Source organism: Pseudopipra pipra, chromosome Z (assembly GCF_036250125.1).
Source record: "Pseudopipra pipra isolate bDixPip1 chromosome Z, bDixPip1.hap1, whole genome shotgun sequence".
In the NCBI taxonomy this organism is placed as follows: domain Eukaryota; kingdom Metazoa; phylum Chordata; class Aves; order Passeriformes; family Pipridae; genus Pseudopipra; species Pseudopipra pipra.
Window position 1 is genome coordinate 21,508,847 of NC_087581.1, and position 18,220 is coordinate 21,527,066.

The following is an 18,220-nucleotide window of genomic DNA, read 5'->3' on the forward strand; positions in this document are numbered from 1 at the left end:
TTGTAACCTAGCAGAAACTCAAAGAGAAATCATCTTGTCCATACAGAGTAAGATTAAGGAATCTCATCAGATATGGTGCAGTGACACAATGCATCTGAACTGCTCATTCTGGTCCCAACCTGGAGCTTCTCTCAGAGCCAATGGATATATATCTCTGTCTACTGCACAGCTGGCAGAAACATTGGCACAGTCCTCCAAGTGCTCTACTAAAAAAATAAACCCACTTTTATGTTCTGAATACTTCTCTTCCCCTTCTGCAGGCATCTCCTGAAAGAGCCGTGTAAGGTAAGTTATGAAGGTAGTCACACAGTTAATCTTGGGTCAATATGTTAAAACAACACCTTTGTTTTAAATTTATGAATGTGCAAACACTGGACTCAATCCTGCCAGGTCTCAAATTGACAACAGCAGCATTAATAATTACCTAGCCTTCGGCACATGGAAATAGTCACATGAAAGTCAATCCCTATTCATAAATCTTCACTGTAAGAATGCTTAATACTCTCTTACATAAATTTTTTCCATGCATAAATCTAGCATGCTAAATTTTTGCATGTTATAAATCTGGCACAGAAATACATGAAGGTTTCTGCACAGTGATCCCTAATAATACTATGATATCCCTTACAGAAGCTGTTGGTAATGGCAAATATCTACTTTTGTTTAAGGTGAAACAATGCATAACGTGTAAGGATGTTTCGAAGTCAACATACATTGTCTGAATGCTGAAATCCAGCCATTTAAAATTATGTCAATGCATTTGCATCAAAATTTGAATCATGACAGCTTTTACTGCTCTGCAACTAAATAAATAGTTTGTTTGATTTCCTTTTATCCTGCCGTAAAGATTTACCTGTGGCTTGAAAAAAGAAACTAATTTTTTTAGGGTAAAGAAATGTTCTACTGCTGCAAGTATTCAGGCATGGATTTTAGGAATACTGCAGTGTCCAGTATCTCCTACAGGCAGGAGGTATTTCAACCACAGAAGTGAAACAGAATAATTACATAGCTGTGTTGGATGCACCTTGTTTTTTCCCCAAGGGACCTTACATTTCCATACACCATGCTTTCTGTTAGGCTGTGGTCTTTAGCCTTTGTGGCAGACCTCTATATCTGTGGAGAACCTTTCGAAGGCCATATTCCCTGGGATTACCAAATGTGTAAAGCTCCCTAGACTATCAAATTTGTGCTCAATTCACCAGTAACTGCTTATGAATGAATACTAAAAAGACATGAAGGGTGGTGCTTTCCATCAGTGCCAGCAGTACAGAGAATATAAATGCCGCCTTGGACACAAGTTGTCAGATAAAATTTGTTTCATAAGTTCCCTTGTTCTCATTGACAAGGAGGGGCTGATAGGGCAGGGGAAGTTCAAGGACAGCCTGGGTGTCAGCAGCCATGAAATGGAGAAGTTCAAGATCCTCAGGACAGTGAGGAGGGCACACAGCAAGCTCACTGCCCTGGACTTTGGGACAGCAGACTTTGGCCTCTTCAGGGATGTGCTTGGAAGAGTTCCATGGGATAAAGCCATGGAAGGAAGAGGGGCCCAAGAAAGCTGGTTAATATTCAGAGATCATCTCTTCCAAGCTCAAGAGTGATGCATCCCAACAAAGAAAAGTCAGGCAGAAATGCCAAGAGGCCTATATGGATGAACAAAATACTCACGATAAACTCAAAGACAAGAAGGAAGCCTACTGAAGGGGGAAGCAAGGACAGGTAGCCTGGGAAGAATTCAGAGAGGGTGTCTGAGCAGCCAGGGATCAGGTTAGGAAAGCTGAAACCCTGATAGAATTAAATCTGGCCAGGGATGTCAAGAGCAACAAGAAAAGCTCTTATAGGTACGTTGGTGAATAGAAGAAAGACTAGGGAAAATGTGGGCCCTTTTTGGAAGGGAACAGGATACCTGGTTACCCAGGACGTGGAGAAGCTGAGGTACTCAACGATATTTTTGCTTTGGTCTTCACTGTCAAGTGCTCCAGCCACACTGCCCGAGTCGCAGGAGGTAGAGACAGGGACTGGGAGAATGAAAAACTACCCACTGTAGGAGAACAGGTTTGAGAACATTTAAGGAACCTGAAGGTGCACAAGTGCACAGGACTTTATGGGAATCCATGGGTCCTGAGGGAGTTGGTGGAAGAAGTGGCTAAGTCACTATCCATTATATTTGAGAAGTCATGGCAGCCCAGTGAAGTTCCTAGTGACTGGAAAGGGGGAAACTTAAACCCTTATTTCTAAATATAAAAAAAAAAAAAGAAGACCTGGGGAATCTACAGGTCAATCAGTCTCACCTCTGTGCCCTGTAAGTCATGGAGCGGATCTTCCTGGAAACTACGCTAAGGCATATGGAAAATAAGGAGGTGATGGTGACAGCCAGCACAGCTTCATTAAGGGCAAATCATGCCTGACAGAATTGGTGGCTTCCTACAATAGGTTTACGGCATTGGTGGATGAGGGGATGTCATCTAACTGGGCTTATGCAAAGCATTTGATACTTCCTTGCACATCCTTGACTCTAAAATAGAGAGACCTGGATTTGACAAGTGGACCGCTCAGTGGATAAGGAATTGACTGAATGGTCCCACCGAAAGAGTTGTGGTCAATGGCTCAGTGTCCATGTGGAGAGGAGTGAGGAGTGGTGCCCCTCAGGGGTCTGTATTAGGACCAGTATTATTTAACATCTTTGTCAGGGACATGGACAGTAGGATCAGGTGCATCAGCAGCAAGCTGGCTGATGACACCAAGCTTTGTGGGGTGGTTGACACGCTGGACGGGCCCCAGCATAAGAAAGACATGAACCCATTGGAGGAGGGCACAGAGATGACCAGAGGGCTGCAGCACCTCTCCCATGTGGAAAAAATGAGAGAGCTGGGGTTGTTCAGCCTGGAGAAGAAGCGGCTTCGGGGAGACCTTGCAGCACCTTTCAGTACCTAAAGGGACCTGCAAGAGAACTGGAGAGGGGCTTTTCAAGGGTGTCTAGTGATAGGACAAGGAGGGACAGCTTCAAACAGAAAGATGGCAGGTTTAGATTAGGTATCAGGAAGAATTTTTTTACTGTCAGAGTGGTGAGGCACTGGCACAGGTTGCCCAGGGAAGCTGTAAATGCCCCATCCCTGGAAGTGTTCAAGGTCAGGCTGGATGGGGCTTTGGCCAACTTGGTCTAGTGGAAGGTGTCCCCTGTGGCAGGAGGCTTGGAACTAGGTGATCTTTAAGGTCCCTTTCAAGATAAATTAGTCTGTGATTCTTACTGGCTTAGGCAGTCCAATAAACTGGGCAAAGAAAACCAGAAAAGGACTTTTTTCTATATTCCAATGAACTGGGCAAAGAAAACCAGAAAAGGATTTTTTCTATATTCCTACTGCTGTTTTTTACAGAAGGCTGCAAATTTGTAATTGTGTTGTACTCATTATCTTGCAAAAAGAGTACAGTATCATATCTACACTTCTCTGTACCAGTCTTTCAGCTGTGTTTTTTTTAAAGAAAAAAAGATCAGATTGTATCTCACTTTCAAATCAAAGCAGCTATAAATGAAAAAACAATGAAGAGCTTTAAACAATGAATTAAAGAGAATACATTAGAATACATAACTTTATCACTGCTTCTGTTACAAAACTCAGTTGCACTCTAGCCTGAGATTTTAAAAAATACTGTGACTGTAAATACTTTGCTACTAATACTAAACCCCATGGTTAATTCAAAGATGAGGTCAGTTTATAGCATTATGAGTCTTACTTTTCAGTGATAAACCTTCAAAGTTCTTCCAAAAGTTATGCAGTTTTCTTCCTTGACTACCTGCCTCAACAAAACTTATGCAAGGAGGATAGTTTCAGTGGGCAAATTTTACAGACTACCACCTAGGAAATTCTTTCAGTAGTAGCGGTATTCCAATAATGTGTTAATATTCAGTATTGTTCTTCTAAAGAAGGGACAACCAGACATACTTGTGACTTTCTAAATACTTTTTCTGCATAAGTGTCTTTACCTATATGAGGTGTAAAAGCACATAAAAGTCTAAATAAGCTACATAACCCCTTCCAGAAACAATATGGAAACATATCATGTTTCTCAAGCACATCCTTGGTCTAAAATGTTGCCAGACACTTCCTATTTCACCCTTACAGACCACAAGCTAAAGACAGATTTCACTCTTTGCTCACAGAATTTCAGACTTCTTTACAGGGCATGTACTAGAGTATTTTTGGAGCAAAGCATGTGATATGATCATTTGCCTCAGACACTGTCAGCGGGTGGACAGCAGGAGCAGATTACAGCAAACAGCTCCCCATACGACCAGCTTGTTGCAGGACCAGCTGGTGTGGATGTGTACCTGGATTGCAGAGACCTGGGTCAGCTGCTGCTGCTGGTTTACTTGCGTTATGGCTTGAATGACACCCCTCCAGAACACTTGTTCTAATGAGTGTGTGAAGTCTCAGGTGCTGCATGAAGGCTACACTTTATTCAAGAACAACACATTTGCAAGCCTTATGACTGCTGAGCATAGGTCATTATTAGGCATAAATGCACCAGATAGACTGTCAAGAGCAGGTCTAGAAAGAAGGCCCTGAACTCCCTTTGAACTATGGTCTGTGTTGCTCCACAGTATCATGGACTCAACTGTCACATTCATGCTCCAGAAAATTAAAGCCTTTCTTCCTCTACTCAACAGTCCTACAGAATGAGAATAGCCCATGCAAATGGTGAAGTTTTCTTGCTTGCTCCAACAGTCAATGAGAATCTCATTGTAAATATAGATTACATCTGCTTGCAAAAATTGATAAGCCAAAATATATTATTTTACTAAAAGCTATGAAAATTATCACATGAAAGAAATACAATACCTGTTTGTTGTTTTCGTTGGTACAGTGCAGCCTTTTGAGGGACACAAAGTGTCTTATTTTCCTAGCAACAGAAATAATCACTTGTTACCATATCAAATGGTAAAGAGAGAAGTGAAGTGATACACTGCTATTTTCTATAGCAGAGAGCTCCATGCGCTCAGAAACCAGATACCAAACCCAACACCAGCGAGATGACTGGGTGACCAGCACTTCTTCAGCATTACAGTGATGTTTTTGTCCCAGGACACCTGATCCTTTTGCTCCTTCAGGAATTCTCCTGCACATCTGGGAGCTGAATTTGGCAATGTGCCGATTCTACACTGCAAAGGTGGGAGCATGTGCAAGCACACACACAAACAAGGGGATTGCCCAGCTGCTAAATACATGGAGGTTCATGCCAAACTTACAGATTGAGAAAGCAGAAAGAAGGCCCTAAAAACCAGAAAGCAGATACATTCTGGACAAGTTAGTTACCCTCCTTGTCCTATCACAGGTGTTATCTTCACATGCTGCTGGATACTGTCTCCTGATTTTCTTCTTGCGTAGTAAACTCCTTGCCATTCCTAAGGAAAAACACACAACAGAGACAGCATCTAAGAATATATAGCTTGCAGTCAAATCTTCATTTATTATTGCATAATCCTTACATGGTAAATTGTTACATTTTATTTCATGGTTGTCTTTTCTAAAATAGTATAAAATTTATTACTAGAGAATAGCACCTTTAACAGTCATTTGCTAACATTAGGACAGGGTAACTATGTTTCTCTTACGAGAGTGCATGCAACTTTTACAAAGAACTTCAGGAATCATCTACTTAGAGGGGTTACAAACATTCTTGCTAGGTACCACCATAAGCAGCAGTGGTTGCAACACATCCAGACGGTACCTCCCTTGGGACCAGCAGAAACGAACTGTACTGAACACCATTCAGCTTTGAAGTTGTCGGTTGCCAAGCAATATGTATGCTAAATTTCAAAAATCCTTGACCTAAAGATGTCCTTCAACTAACCTCAAAGAAGAAATATTTTTAAGGAGAGAACTACATGGCAGCAGAGTAGGATTAAACTGGAAAATGGGTGGAAGATACCTTTGAGTAGGCAGTGCGAGCTGCTGGGCAGCCCATATAAATGAGGAGGAGCACAGCCGGAGTGGCCTGCAGGTCAACTGCAGACAACTCCAGACAGTGACTCCAGATCATTGCTGGAAGTGATTCAAAGGTTCAAGAACTCATAGAATCATAGAATCATAGAATCGATTGGGTTGGAAAAGACCTCCGAGATCATCGAGTCCAACCCTTGGTCCAAATCCAGTCCATTTACTAGATCATGGCACTCAGTGCCACGTCCAATCTGCGTTTAAAAATCTCCAGGGATGGTGAATCCACCACCTCTCTGGGCAGCCCATTCCAATGCCTGATCACTCTCTCTGTAAAGAATTTTCTCCTGATATCCAACTTAAATTTCCCCTGGCGGAGCTTAAGCCCGTGCCCCCTTGTCCTATTGCTGAGTGCCTGAGAGAAGAGACCAACCCCCACCTGGCTAGAACTTCCCTTCAGGTAGTTATAGACGGTGATGAGGTCACCTCTGAGCCTCCTCTTCTCCAGGCTAAACAACCCCAGCTCCCTCAGCCTCTCCCCATAGGACTTATGCTCCAGTCCCTTCACCAGCCTTGTTGCTCTTCTCTGGACCTGCTCCAGCACCTCAATATCCTTTCTGAACTGAGGGGCCCAAAGTTCTTGAAGTAGAATGAGAAACAGGGAAAGGTACTTCTGCAATCTGTGGGAGATGGGATAAGAGACTGTTGCTTGGATTAGGGGAACGTATTGCCAGGCCCATCACCACAACAACAGGAGTTCACAGGGCTCTGCAGATAGAATTCGAACTGTAGTTAGAAAAGCAAACCCCACGGAGTGCCAATACTTTTTGGTGCTTCAAGTATGCAGTCAGTGAAGGCTCTGCAGTTTGACAGAGCAGTTAAACCTTTGGTTGGATGATTCAGCCACCTGAGAGACTGACTGAGGGACAAACTGTTACATTCCAACTAACAAAAACTCCATGGGCTATAAGCAAAATAGAAACAGAGAAAACATTCTGATACTGATCTTAAGCCAACAGATCAGTAGGAGTTCAGTCAGATCCTAAAAGCAAAGCTAATGAAATCTGTAGTCACTTGTCTGTGACATGGGCTGTTGTGGTCCTTAGACATCTAAGGAACAGAATTGTGGTCTTATATGTACACTCATGAACACACCTTGTGTTCTTAAACCCAGAATGATGAAAAATAATGCAGAATATATAAATAAAAAATAAAGCAGAATCTATAGCAATGAGATTGTTTTATTTGCTTACCTTTCCTTTTTTAATGAATGTGTTTATGTTGTCTAAAAGATCTGCACAGTTTTTATCGCTTTTAGGTAATTCAGTAAGTTCCTTGCCAATAAGCTCTCCCTTGCAGTATCCCATCATCTGTTCAAAGGCTGGGTTAACATACTGCCAAGACAAAAGTACCTTTTGTCAGTATCTAAAGAAATCTACTTAAAGGATAATTACTCACATTTAACTATCGAAGTGTGACAAGTTATATGGCTAAAACCACAACCACACATCCCTACAATTAGGTGTTTCTCATATAAAAATACTATGTGATGGTGAAACATTTTATTCAAGTAAGAAGCCGAACACAGCAAGCAATATGTAACCTCCTATCAGAAGGCACAGAAAGAAAATAATACAGGTTTTACCACAGACAACATTACTTTACTGAAAATTATAATCTAAATACGGTTACTGAAGGAAAAGTCTTATTCAGCAGGTGTCAGTGTGCATCATCCAAAAATTAGGCACTTAATTCCACAAGGTTTTCTAACGGGCAACAAAACTAAAATACTGAAATAGAACAGGAACTACTGTGCAAAGATCTCTTTGGGGTTCTTCTCTTCCAATTCTATAAAATAGTTAAAGTTTCCCCCCCTACCTGAATGACATGATCTTCACTGGTTATTTCTACAGCTTCCTGACAATGGTCTAATGCTGTAAACACTGCATTACAAGCTCTGAAATTAGCAAAGGATTAGCACATTAGTTTTATTGTTAGAACATTTTGTTCACTATAAATACATTATGAAATTGTACTTATCGGTAGATGAATCACAAAGTTGCAGTTGTTTTGACTAAACCGTGTCACTATCTTCAGTATGACTTTTTTCAGAACATCCAGCCTCAGACAGCCTTGTTAACATGCTTTTACTGCAGATCACATTGTAAAAGTGCTTATAGGCACTGCAGCATCTTAGTAGTATATTTTTATCTACATACATGCTTTGAACAGCAGGAACTAACAATTAGCAGTAAAACTAACATGCTACTGTTACATCAGAAAGTTTTGTGATCCTTAAAGATTGGGAACACAAAAATCATCATAGCAGACACATACAAAGTTTTCAATAAGCAAATGGATTGGCACTGTCAAAGAAGCTGTAATACAACATAGTTAAAGGAAACAATCTAAGCCACCTCAAAGTTCTAGTCCAAAAAATGTCAATTTTCCTGCTCCCAAATAATAATGCAATGACTTGATTTCCATACATCCTGATTTTTAAGGGTCAAAATGATCTTTATTACCCATTTTTTTTTCAGGGCTATCCTTGAACTAATGCATGAAAACAAAAGCCTTATCTTCTTGCTACAAAATTTAAGTTGCTTAAATTATGATTTACACAAATGGCCTTAACATTAATATAGGCTCCTAATGCTAAGGAAAAAAAGTATATCTTATAGAATCACAGGGTTGAAAGGGACCTGAAAAAAGATCTCTCTCCAACCCCGCTGCCATGGGCAGGGAAAGTGCACACTAAAAGAAACAACCTGGCATACTTGCTTTGATAGATGTCAGTATTTCATCTTTGATTTGGACTAAAGACAAACTAATTACCTTTTATATGCCTCTCACTGCAGGGAGCAAAAATGCATGAACATTCTTGTATACAGTTACTACTTAAAAGAAACATCTTGCTCCAAGACTGCATAGTAGAGTTTGAGTTAGTTACCAATGACTAGAGAACTAAGAAATACAGGACGTTTCTACTTCCACTTATCATGGAATTAACTCTAACCCAAATAGGATGCATGAAGAGATATATACAGGAACACTGCCATGTAGCTGCATTGATGAAGATTTCTAGACAAAAAGTGATATCCAGAAGATGACAGAAGTATTTCAATTCATATAATAAAAGGAGCTTTTACAAGTGATTTTCCAGCAATCCAAGCTGGTTCCCAAGTGTGATTCTGTGCTGTGTGAAGTAACTGATTTATCTCAGTGACAGATTTATCCCAGTGACAGCTGCAAACAAATGTCATTACAAATGTAAACTTTCTGTATGAAAACATACAGAAAACATGTTTTCACTATTCAAGCCTTAGTATTTTCATTTGATCTGGCAATCAAGCCAGCAAAATTACAAGCCCATATCCTCTTTGATTGACACACAGATGTCCAACCAATTTTCAAACCAGAAGCAACAATGCGGAGAAGCAGAGTCCCTGCTAGGAAAGGAAAGACATTTCTGACTACTGACATGACCGTATCTATTTTCTTGGGCTGGTTCTACTCTTTCACCATGTTTCTCTTGTGTCTGAACACTTGAAATATCCCGGGTTTAATTCCATAGACTAACTTTCTGCATTCTCTTCCCTTTCACTGTTACAAAGCTGTAGAGAAGACCTACAAGACCAGCAACAAGTGAGACAGACATATAGTACAACACTTTTTTACCCACTTAATTAAACCACGAGAGAAAAAAAAAAATTGTAACTAAATAGCATTTCCAAATACCAGCTCTGTTTAGTTTTTAATGGCACCTGCCAAATAAGGCAGAGGTAGGGATGAGACATCAGCTTTTCCAGGTTACAAATACAGCTTTTCAGAAAGTTTACCTTTTAAAAGGCTACCTTATACCCCCCGATTTTAGTACAAAAGTTGCTTGTAAGTATTACTTGTGCTTGTTAGATGACAAGGTTTAGCTGCTTAGCTATATTGGGCCTACATCTGTTAAACTCTTTACTTAATTATTCTGGGACTGCATCTGGTAGTGGCAGTAGCAAACCCAAAGATACCACCTTTTCTTTCCATAGTATTTTAGAGTGCTGCCAAAGGTTCCCAAAAGAGTCGTGTTCAGAGGTGATGTGGATACATATAAATCCACAAAAATATATATAATGTTTATTATCAATATACAAAAGACATGATAACACAGGATGAATTTTATATAATGTTATTTACATAAATTAAAATGAAGTAGGCTCACAGTTTATGTAACTCCATACAAAAGAGCGAGAGCAAGCAGAATTGCTGCTGTTTCCATAAACAATATGGATGAAAGAACTGTCAGTAGATGAAATGCCATCGGGGACTGACATTGTTTCCTTCCAATTTTAATGAACTTTAACGGCTGTAAATGAACTTACGGAAAAATATGGTAGCCAATATGAATCATGCTCCCTGGCTTGAAGTTCTAATTATTTGCATTCATATTTGATACTACTCATGTAGAGATGCACAAAATGTATTTGGATCTTGTTCTTGAAATAAAATATGAAATACAAGCGTTGTATGTTTAAATGACAGCTTAATCTTTCCATATAAAATTGATGTTTCTGATCTACGCTGACTTCATTCAGAAGATGCTTATTTAATCTTGCATTTGCAACTAAAAACGAACCAAGTCAGGACCACCACAACTAATAATTAACTGCTAAAATTTAACTTCTAAAATGTCATAGCTGCTTTATTCTCCTGCTGAGTTTTAGAAAACAACTATTAAAATTGTGTAAGCCCAAATTAGATTTTTTCCCTGGAAATTTTATTATAATTGCATTCTGCACGCATGAACACACAATCACTTGAAAATGTGAAGTAATTTAGGGATCAGTTTGCAAAGAAAAATCTATTTTTCTTTGAGTCACTAAAACCTGTGGAAAAATGGTAGTATTTTCTGTTACTGGAATTTAAGACACAGAGAATGACCCCTCCTCTGCATTACACTCAACTTCTAGGGCTTTTTCTTTCATGTACTTGCATTGCAAAAGTATCTACATGCATGCATAAGCAACTATATTAAACATAAAATTAATCACATTTAGGAAAAAGTGATAAGACAATGAAAGTAATTTATTTTCTCATTATGATAAAAAACTGTGCTCCTGACCCACCAAGTCTTGCCCAAGCAAGAAAATAATCAAGACTGCATTCAGCTCAATCTATTAAATATAAAATCTTAGACACACAAGATCAAGAATGACTTTGTGAAGTTCTACCATCATGTAAATTCACAGTTTTCTGACCAAGCTTTCTCAGGGTACCAATTACTAAGACACTTAAGTTTGTCCTTTGCAAAATAACAGAAGGAGAAAATACAAAAGTATATTAGTTAACATGCACATGCAAAACACACATATGCATAGCTGGGAAGAAGCAAGAAGCAACCTGATATAATTACTTAGACCAAAAGGCTGATGTTTGCAGTTTCTTACACTTCTACATACCGTAATTTGAACTGAGATCGCACTTCCCCATGTTCTATTTGAACCAGTTCATTGTAACAAGCAGTTACACTGCTGTTCTCCATGAATTGCTGGAAAACAAATCAAGAGTGCATGAAATAGATCGGAATGGTTTTAAACTGTTATTTCTGTTCCTGCATTTAAAACTCTGACCGTATAAAGAGAGCTGGCATGAGGCCAGCAAAGGGCCGCAAGGGTGATTAAGCACCTCTTCTGTGGGGAAAGGCTGAGAGAGCTGGGACTGTTCAGTCTGGATGGGACTGTTCAGCCTGGAGAACAGAAGGCTGAGGTGGGGAACTCATCAAGGTACATAAATATCTGAAGATTGATTGTAAGAGGACAGAGCCAGCCTCTTTCCAGTGGTGCCCAGTGACAGGACCAGAGGCAACAGGCACAAACAGAAGCACAGGAGATTACCTCTGAATATCAGGCAACACTTTTTTTTTACTGTGAGGGTGACCAAGCACTGGCATAGGTTGCCCAGGGAGATTCGAAGATCTTCAAAAGCTGTGTGGCATGGTCCTGGGCAACCTACCTCAGGTGTCTCTACTTCAGTAGGGAGATTGGGTAGATGACCCCCCAAGGACCCTTCCAACCTCAACCATCTTGTGATTCTGCAGAAATAAGCTTTTGTTGTACCTTTTGTGTTGAATAATCATCTGTTCCTCAGGAATGAGTTCCTAGTTTTTAAGACAACATGGCTATCTAAGTACAAAACAAGTATAAAAATACGCTAAAACCTCAACTGTGGATTTTTCCATTTGGTTCTAGCAACCCAGTTAGAAACAGAAAATCTAAAAAAACCCCCAAAACAGTCTTACACAAAAACAGTATTGCCTTGATGTTTCATTTGGAACATCTATCCTTAATTCAGAATGGAAAACCTTAGAGGCATAAAACATTCATGCTAAAAAATAGAGAGAAAAAAAAAATTATTTGGCATTTTTTTCCAAGCAAATATTGTAGCTAAAGCTCAGAAGTGACTTTGATTCATAAGTAATCTCACTGAGCTGTCAATGTGAATTCAGAAGTGCAGAAAAGTATGCAATGTAAGGAGCATGCTAACAACAGTGAACAAACTTTTACTCCAGACAGGAGAGATCTTGTCCTCTCTTTGTCAGGCACAGATAGTAATCTAAAAGGTCTTGTGCTTGATCCTACTTAAATCAAAAATTTTACATTGCTACAAAAGAAGTAGATTCTTTGACTTCAAATGAAGTTTATTGATGATCACATGCACTGACTTTAGTTACCACATGAAATACCCTGTGTTGTCACTAGTTCTCACAGCACAGCTGCATGCAGAGTCAAGAGGTAGCATGCAAACCTCCAAGGAACAAAAAATAGCTTTTAGGAAATCTGTGCTTCTCTCCTGTATAAAACCTGTGGGGACCAATGGCTTAATTCCAAGTTTTAAGCAAAAAGTAAAAAAATAAAATTAAAAACAACTGTCAGCATGGGTCTGTTTCACTCCTTAATGCAAAGATCTTAAAGTATTTCTGTAACTCTCACTTCACACACTAAGGGAAAACAAAACACACAGTATTAAGTTGGCAGAAGCAAAGGTGCAAATAGCGTTGTGTTTTTGCATAACAAACTGTCTGCAAACAAACTTCTCTTCTATAGCACTGTAGATTTAGATTTTCAGTTTTAGGGTGCTCTTTTAAATATTCAATTTTGTGCTAAATTTAAAACAATATAAGAACAAATCTATCAATAATATAAAATTTATCATTGATGGCAATCTTATTTTATGAACTAGACTTACTAGAATATAGTAAGTCTCTTTATAAACAGCTTTTTAAAGCAGTGCAGTTTACTGACAAAATTAAACCACTGCTGTTTACTGACAAAACTCTTGGCACAAATCTTTGGCTAAGAACCAAGAACTGAAGCTTACTGAAGTGCTAAACCTGCTCTTAGGTGTTGTATAGTCTTCTGCAGATGTACAGAATCAGTTTATTTAAGTTTACAGTGCTGATGCCATTCATTCACTGGCTGACTCAAAGCAAAGAAATCAATTGGGACCTGAAAATAGCAGGAAACATTTCCTTTTTTTAATCTCTGCCCCTAATGTGACACAAGAAAAGGAAGATCTATTAACTCTCAAATATTAGAGGCAGACAACAACAGTTTCTTTTTTAAAAGTTTCATATTTATACAGTATATTTTCATTTAACTAACATATACCCTTAAATTATTTTTTACTTCATTATAATTGGATTCCATTGTTGCTCTATACAGAACTTCACACAAGCCACTAGAATCATTAGCTAGTAGGAGTGCATTATTCTTCCTGCTTAGCAATTGGTACTAGGTTTAACATTAAAAACTTCTTTTATTCCAATCCAGAGAGTTTTAATAGTACTGGTCAATGAGAATCAACATTTGTTTAGGAAAAAAAGTTCAAAATACAAGACAAGACTGTAATTCAATAATTTTTGCTGATTTAAATCATAGGTAAAAATCAGTCAGGAAGCTAAATCACTTATTCAAATTAGTACATCCTAAGTAGGCCACCACTATTAGATTTATGAGGTTGAGAGGAAAAAAAAAATCAACATAATTAATATACTGGACTAACAACAGCATTAATACACAAGCACAAAAGCGGTTAATGATATAGGGGGAAAATCAGAAGGTGCAATAAAATAGACTTTCTTGAGAAGGAGGAAGAAAAAACAGAAATAAGTAAACAAGAAAAAGTTATTATTTAAACAGGTATGATTTTCCAAAAATAAATTTCATTTTTGCTCCAGAGGAAGAGATTCCCTACAAATACCATCTCTCTTGAAGAAGGGTATTTTTAAATCTTTGTGTGGGGCAGTTTCATGTGTTAATGGATTTAGTCCTTACTGATCCCTATCTATCCAAGCACAAATAGTTCCTATGTCTATACCACTGCAAAAATGGAATGTTTGACATCAGATGTGTTTTAAAGTCTTGAAAATAATTCCAACAGGGAATTATTATATTGCACAAGCTCTCTGATGAATTTGGGACAGCAAGAGGGAATGACTAGAGCAGCTGTCAGGTGCAAAAAGATTTTATTTTCCTGGGCAGACAGTGTGCCACTGGAATGTGTCTCGATGCTGCAGAGTGTCTCCTCTGGTTTTACTCAGTACTACACCTACAGTTATAATCTAGCTCATGAAACATTTTCCTGCATAATTTTAAAATGAAACACTAGAACTAAGAAGTAATAAAGTTTGCTTTGAAAACTATTAAAGCCTTTTTTTTTTTTTGAGAGAGAGAGAGAGAGATATCACTAAGAAAGTACTGGCATTCTTGAGCTGGCCTTTCTCTTAGATTCACCTTTTCCAATTTTCAGAGTGTCTATGTGCTTTAGAAAGGCTTTGGCCTTCAAATCATTTGCCCCCACAACACCCTGGCAGGAGAGGCAAGACCTAGTACCTCTTTTTATTTTGAGATGATCTGAAAATGGTAGTTCTGGTGCATATTCTGCTATGTAAACAAACTTGAGCTGAATGTGAGTTAGCTCAGATACTGGACATCTGAGCATGAGATTCTACCTGAGTTAATTCCACTCCTTCTCTGATATTCCTTACTACAATTCATTGTCCTAACTATATGTGTATTTAGGACAATATATAGTTAAATCTCTCTAACTACAGTGTCCACTGATGTGCTTCTGTTGCCTAAGTACTGCATAACTCCTTATGAACTTAAATAATACCGCTAATTTATAATATAGCAACATAACATTCATGCCCATCCAAAGCCATTCACAAGATCAGAAAGAGGGTAAGAAACCTAGATATTCAGAGCTGAGAACTCCTGCTTTTTGGCTCTCTCCTACAAAGATGTTTTGAGAAACAGTATGAACAGTTATCTTTACTTCTGCTGCCTGTACAGGAGAGCTTCTAACTCTGTCCTGAGAAGAACTGGTGCAAACCAGGACAATAGACCTCATGGGAAAAAAGATAAATTCTTCTTCACATCAGGAGTTGGACCAGGTTTGTAGTCCCATTGGAAGAGGAATCCCAGCAGTCTGAGACATGCAGAGATGTTGGGGTGACTAGTCAGCATGCTGCAATATGCAGCACATGTTCATCCGTCTCCCATCATTGTTTTTTAATGCAGTCATAAACAAAACCCACTCACCGCCCAGTCAGACCACAAGAAATTAATTTCAGTACTCTTGCTATTCTGAAAGGATTAGCTAAATCACAGAGTCTCTTATTTCACATGCTTCTGGAATACATTGTTGAAAAGAAAAGAATACCAAATCAACTGTCACAGGTTTCTTATCAATAAATTTTTGACAGAAGAGGATGTATAGTTTTCAGTTTGAGGAAGTAGAAGTGTCTGTAATTTATGAAGTTACTATATGGTTTCTATATTACATGGGCAAATTATACTTACCCTATCAAAGCCTGCATCAAGAAGGGGAAGAACAGAGGTCTCTTCTTGGTCAGCAGATCTGCGAAACAAAATCACAGCATCATAGAATCATTCAGGTTGGAAAAGACTGTTAAGATCATCGAGTCCAATCTTTAACCCTGCACTGTCAAGTCCACCACTAAACCATGTCCGAAGTACCACGTCTACACGTCCTCTAAGTATGTCCAGGGCTGGTGATTCCTGGGCAGCCTGGTCCAATGATTTGCAATCCTTTCAGTGAAGAAATTTTTCATAATATCCAATCTAAACCTCCCTTGGCACAACTTGAGGCTATTTCCTCTTGTCAGATCCCTTACTACTTGAGAGAAAAGACTGAGCCTCACCCCGCTACAACCTCCTTTCAGGTGGCTGTAGGGAGCTATAAGGTCCCCCCTCCGAGCCTCCTTTTCTCCAGATTAAACACCCCCAGCTCCTTCAGCCACTCCTCATATGCTCCAGCCCCTTCCCCAGCTCTGCCCTTCTCTGGACTCACTCCAGCACCTCAATGTCCTTCTTGAATTGAGGGGCTCAGAACCGGACACAGAATTTGAGATGTGGCCTCACCAGTGCCAAGCGCAGGGGAGGACCACTTCCCTGGTCCTGCTGGCCGTGCTTTTCTGATACAGGCCAGGATACCATTGGCCTTCTTTGGCCACCTGGGCACTGCTGGCTCATGTTCAGCTGCTGTTTAACCAGCACCCATGGGGGTGTCCTTTTCTGCTGGTACACTTTCCAGCCACTCCTCCCCCTGCCTGTGGTGCTGCCTGGGGTTGTTGTGACCCAAGGGCAGGACCCTGCACTTGGCCTTGTTGAACCTCATACCACTGGCCTCAGTCCATCAATCCAGCCTGTCCAGATCCCTCTGCAGAACCTTCCTACTCTCCAGCAGATCAACACTTCCACTCAATTCTGTGTCATCTGCAGAATGACTGAGGGTGCATTCAATCCCCTCATCCAGATCATCAGGACAGACATTAAAAACGACTGGTATATTGTATGGTCACACAACATTAAAGAATTAGATGGTATAAATTTGACAAGTTATCTAAACATAACTAACTCAGTGAGAAAAGAACACTTTTGCATAAAATACATACATAAAATCATACTATTACAGAAGTTGATGCTACAGTCTTCTTTTATAGGTATCTGCAGCTATTACTACAACCTGATAGTTATTCCTACAGCAAACCTGACAGATCCTCTACACAAGTCCTGTGTCTCTTCACAGTCAGGGGATTACAAAAAGAAAGAGAATAAAAGACACCCTGTGATACCCTCATAGAAATAATCTCAAAAAAAGTTATTAAGAAAAAGGTGAAGCAAGCTGTAAAATCTTGCTCAGCAGCAAATTTAGTCTATTTTTGAATCTTGACAGGAATAGTTCTCTTGTCACGCTATTTCCTAATATTTTAACTGATCTAGGAAATTATTAAAATGACAATGGATTCAGTAGTGTGTAGAGTTCTAATCAGGGTGTCTGAAGGTATTTGATGAAGATGTATTTAAGTCAGTAAGAACTCTCCCTGAACATGTGGAGTATGAATTACTGAATAAGGATTTCAGGATAACATTCTGGTAATTATAGCATAAACAGGATTGAATTTTGCTTCATTACCTCGTTCCCTAAAATACACAGTGTGTTAATTGACCTAGTTATTTCCTTTAGAAAGTAATACACAGTTCTCCAGTTTTGGTTTGGATTTTTTTTTCTTTTAGAAACTAACATATATCTTTCTAATTTTCTTAGTATACAAACCATTCTGAACCTGATACGGATAATACTAGAGTGCATGAAAGGAAAGTTATCAAACACTCAAATAAAACATAAAACATCACTAGCCCATTTCAGGTGAAAATTATTAAACTTACTCTGTTAAACTTGTTAGTAAGATGCTTTCTGTTATTAGATAACTATTATGCATAATATTCTTATAAAGTAAAATAAAAATCTCTCACAAATCAGTAATACTTACATGCGTGGAACCACAGCAAGTATTACAGTATGCTCTGATGGTTCTACAGCACGAATAGACCTGAGGAAACAAAAATTTCTCAGCTACACTCAGTGCTTTCTCAATGTTACTTTGAGTATCTTCACTGAAAATATAAATGAAACCATGACTGAAAGACACCATTGAGGCTAGAAAACAGGATATTGCACTGCCAAATCTACCTATCCCCACTTAGACAAACCATTTTCATTTTGCTGCTAGATTCCTTTTGCTCTATGCAGCGTGGAAGGCAAGAGCTCCAAAAATACATAGCACAAACAGCAGCTTTTCAAACCCACTCTTTGTTTGCCCTGTGTACTCAACTTATTTGAGGCAGACTGCCCTGAATGCGTGAGTTGAGAAATCCAGCACGTTTCAATACCCGCTAGCTAATTTAAACAAGAATCTCTACCACTTCTCATAT

The 18,220-nt window shown here is 39.1% G+C and overlaps 1 protein-coding gene across 6 annotated transcripts in view; it reads right to left on the reverse strand.

The window, feature by feature from the left end:
• Positions 1 to 18,220, reverse strand: part of PDE8B (phosphodiesterase 8B) — a 74,134-nt gene that overhangs the window by 18,310 nt on the left and 37,604 nt on the right. For all 6 annotated transcript variants that reach the window (XM_064642442.1, XM_064642439.1, XM_064642441.1 and 3 more), the window contains exons 4-10: positions 17,779 to 17,838; positions 15,785 to 15,842; positions 11,381 to 11,469; positions 7,812 to 7,890; positions 7,187 to 7,327; positions 5,310 to 5,398; positions 4,836 to 4,896 (exon numbers count right to left, since the gene is read on the reverse strand). In XM_064642442.1, the coding sequence (XP_064498512.1) occupies positions 4,836 to 4,896; positions 5,310 to 5,398; positions 7,187 to 7,327; positions 7,812 to 7,890; positions 11,381 to 11,469; positions 15,785 to 15,842; positions 17,779 to 17,838 (577 nt within the window). The remainder of the gene's footprint in view (positions 1 to 4,835; positions 4,897 to 5,309; positions 5,399 to 7,186; positions 7,328 to 7,811; positions 7,891 to 11,380; positions 11,470 to 15,784; positions 15,843 to 17,778; positions 17,839 to 18,220) is intronic.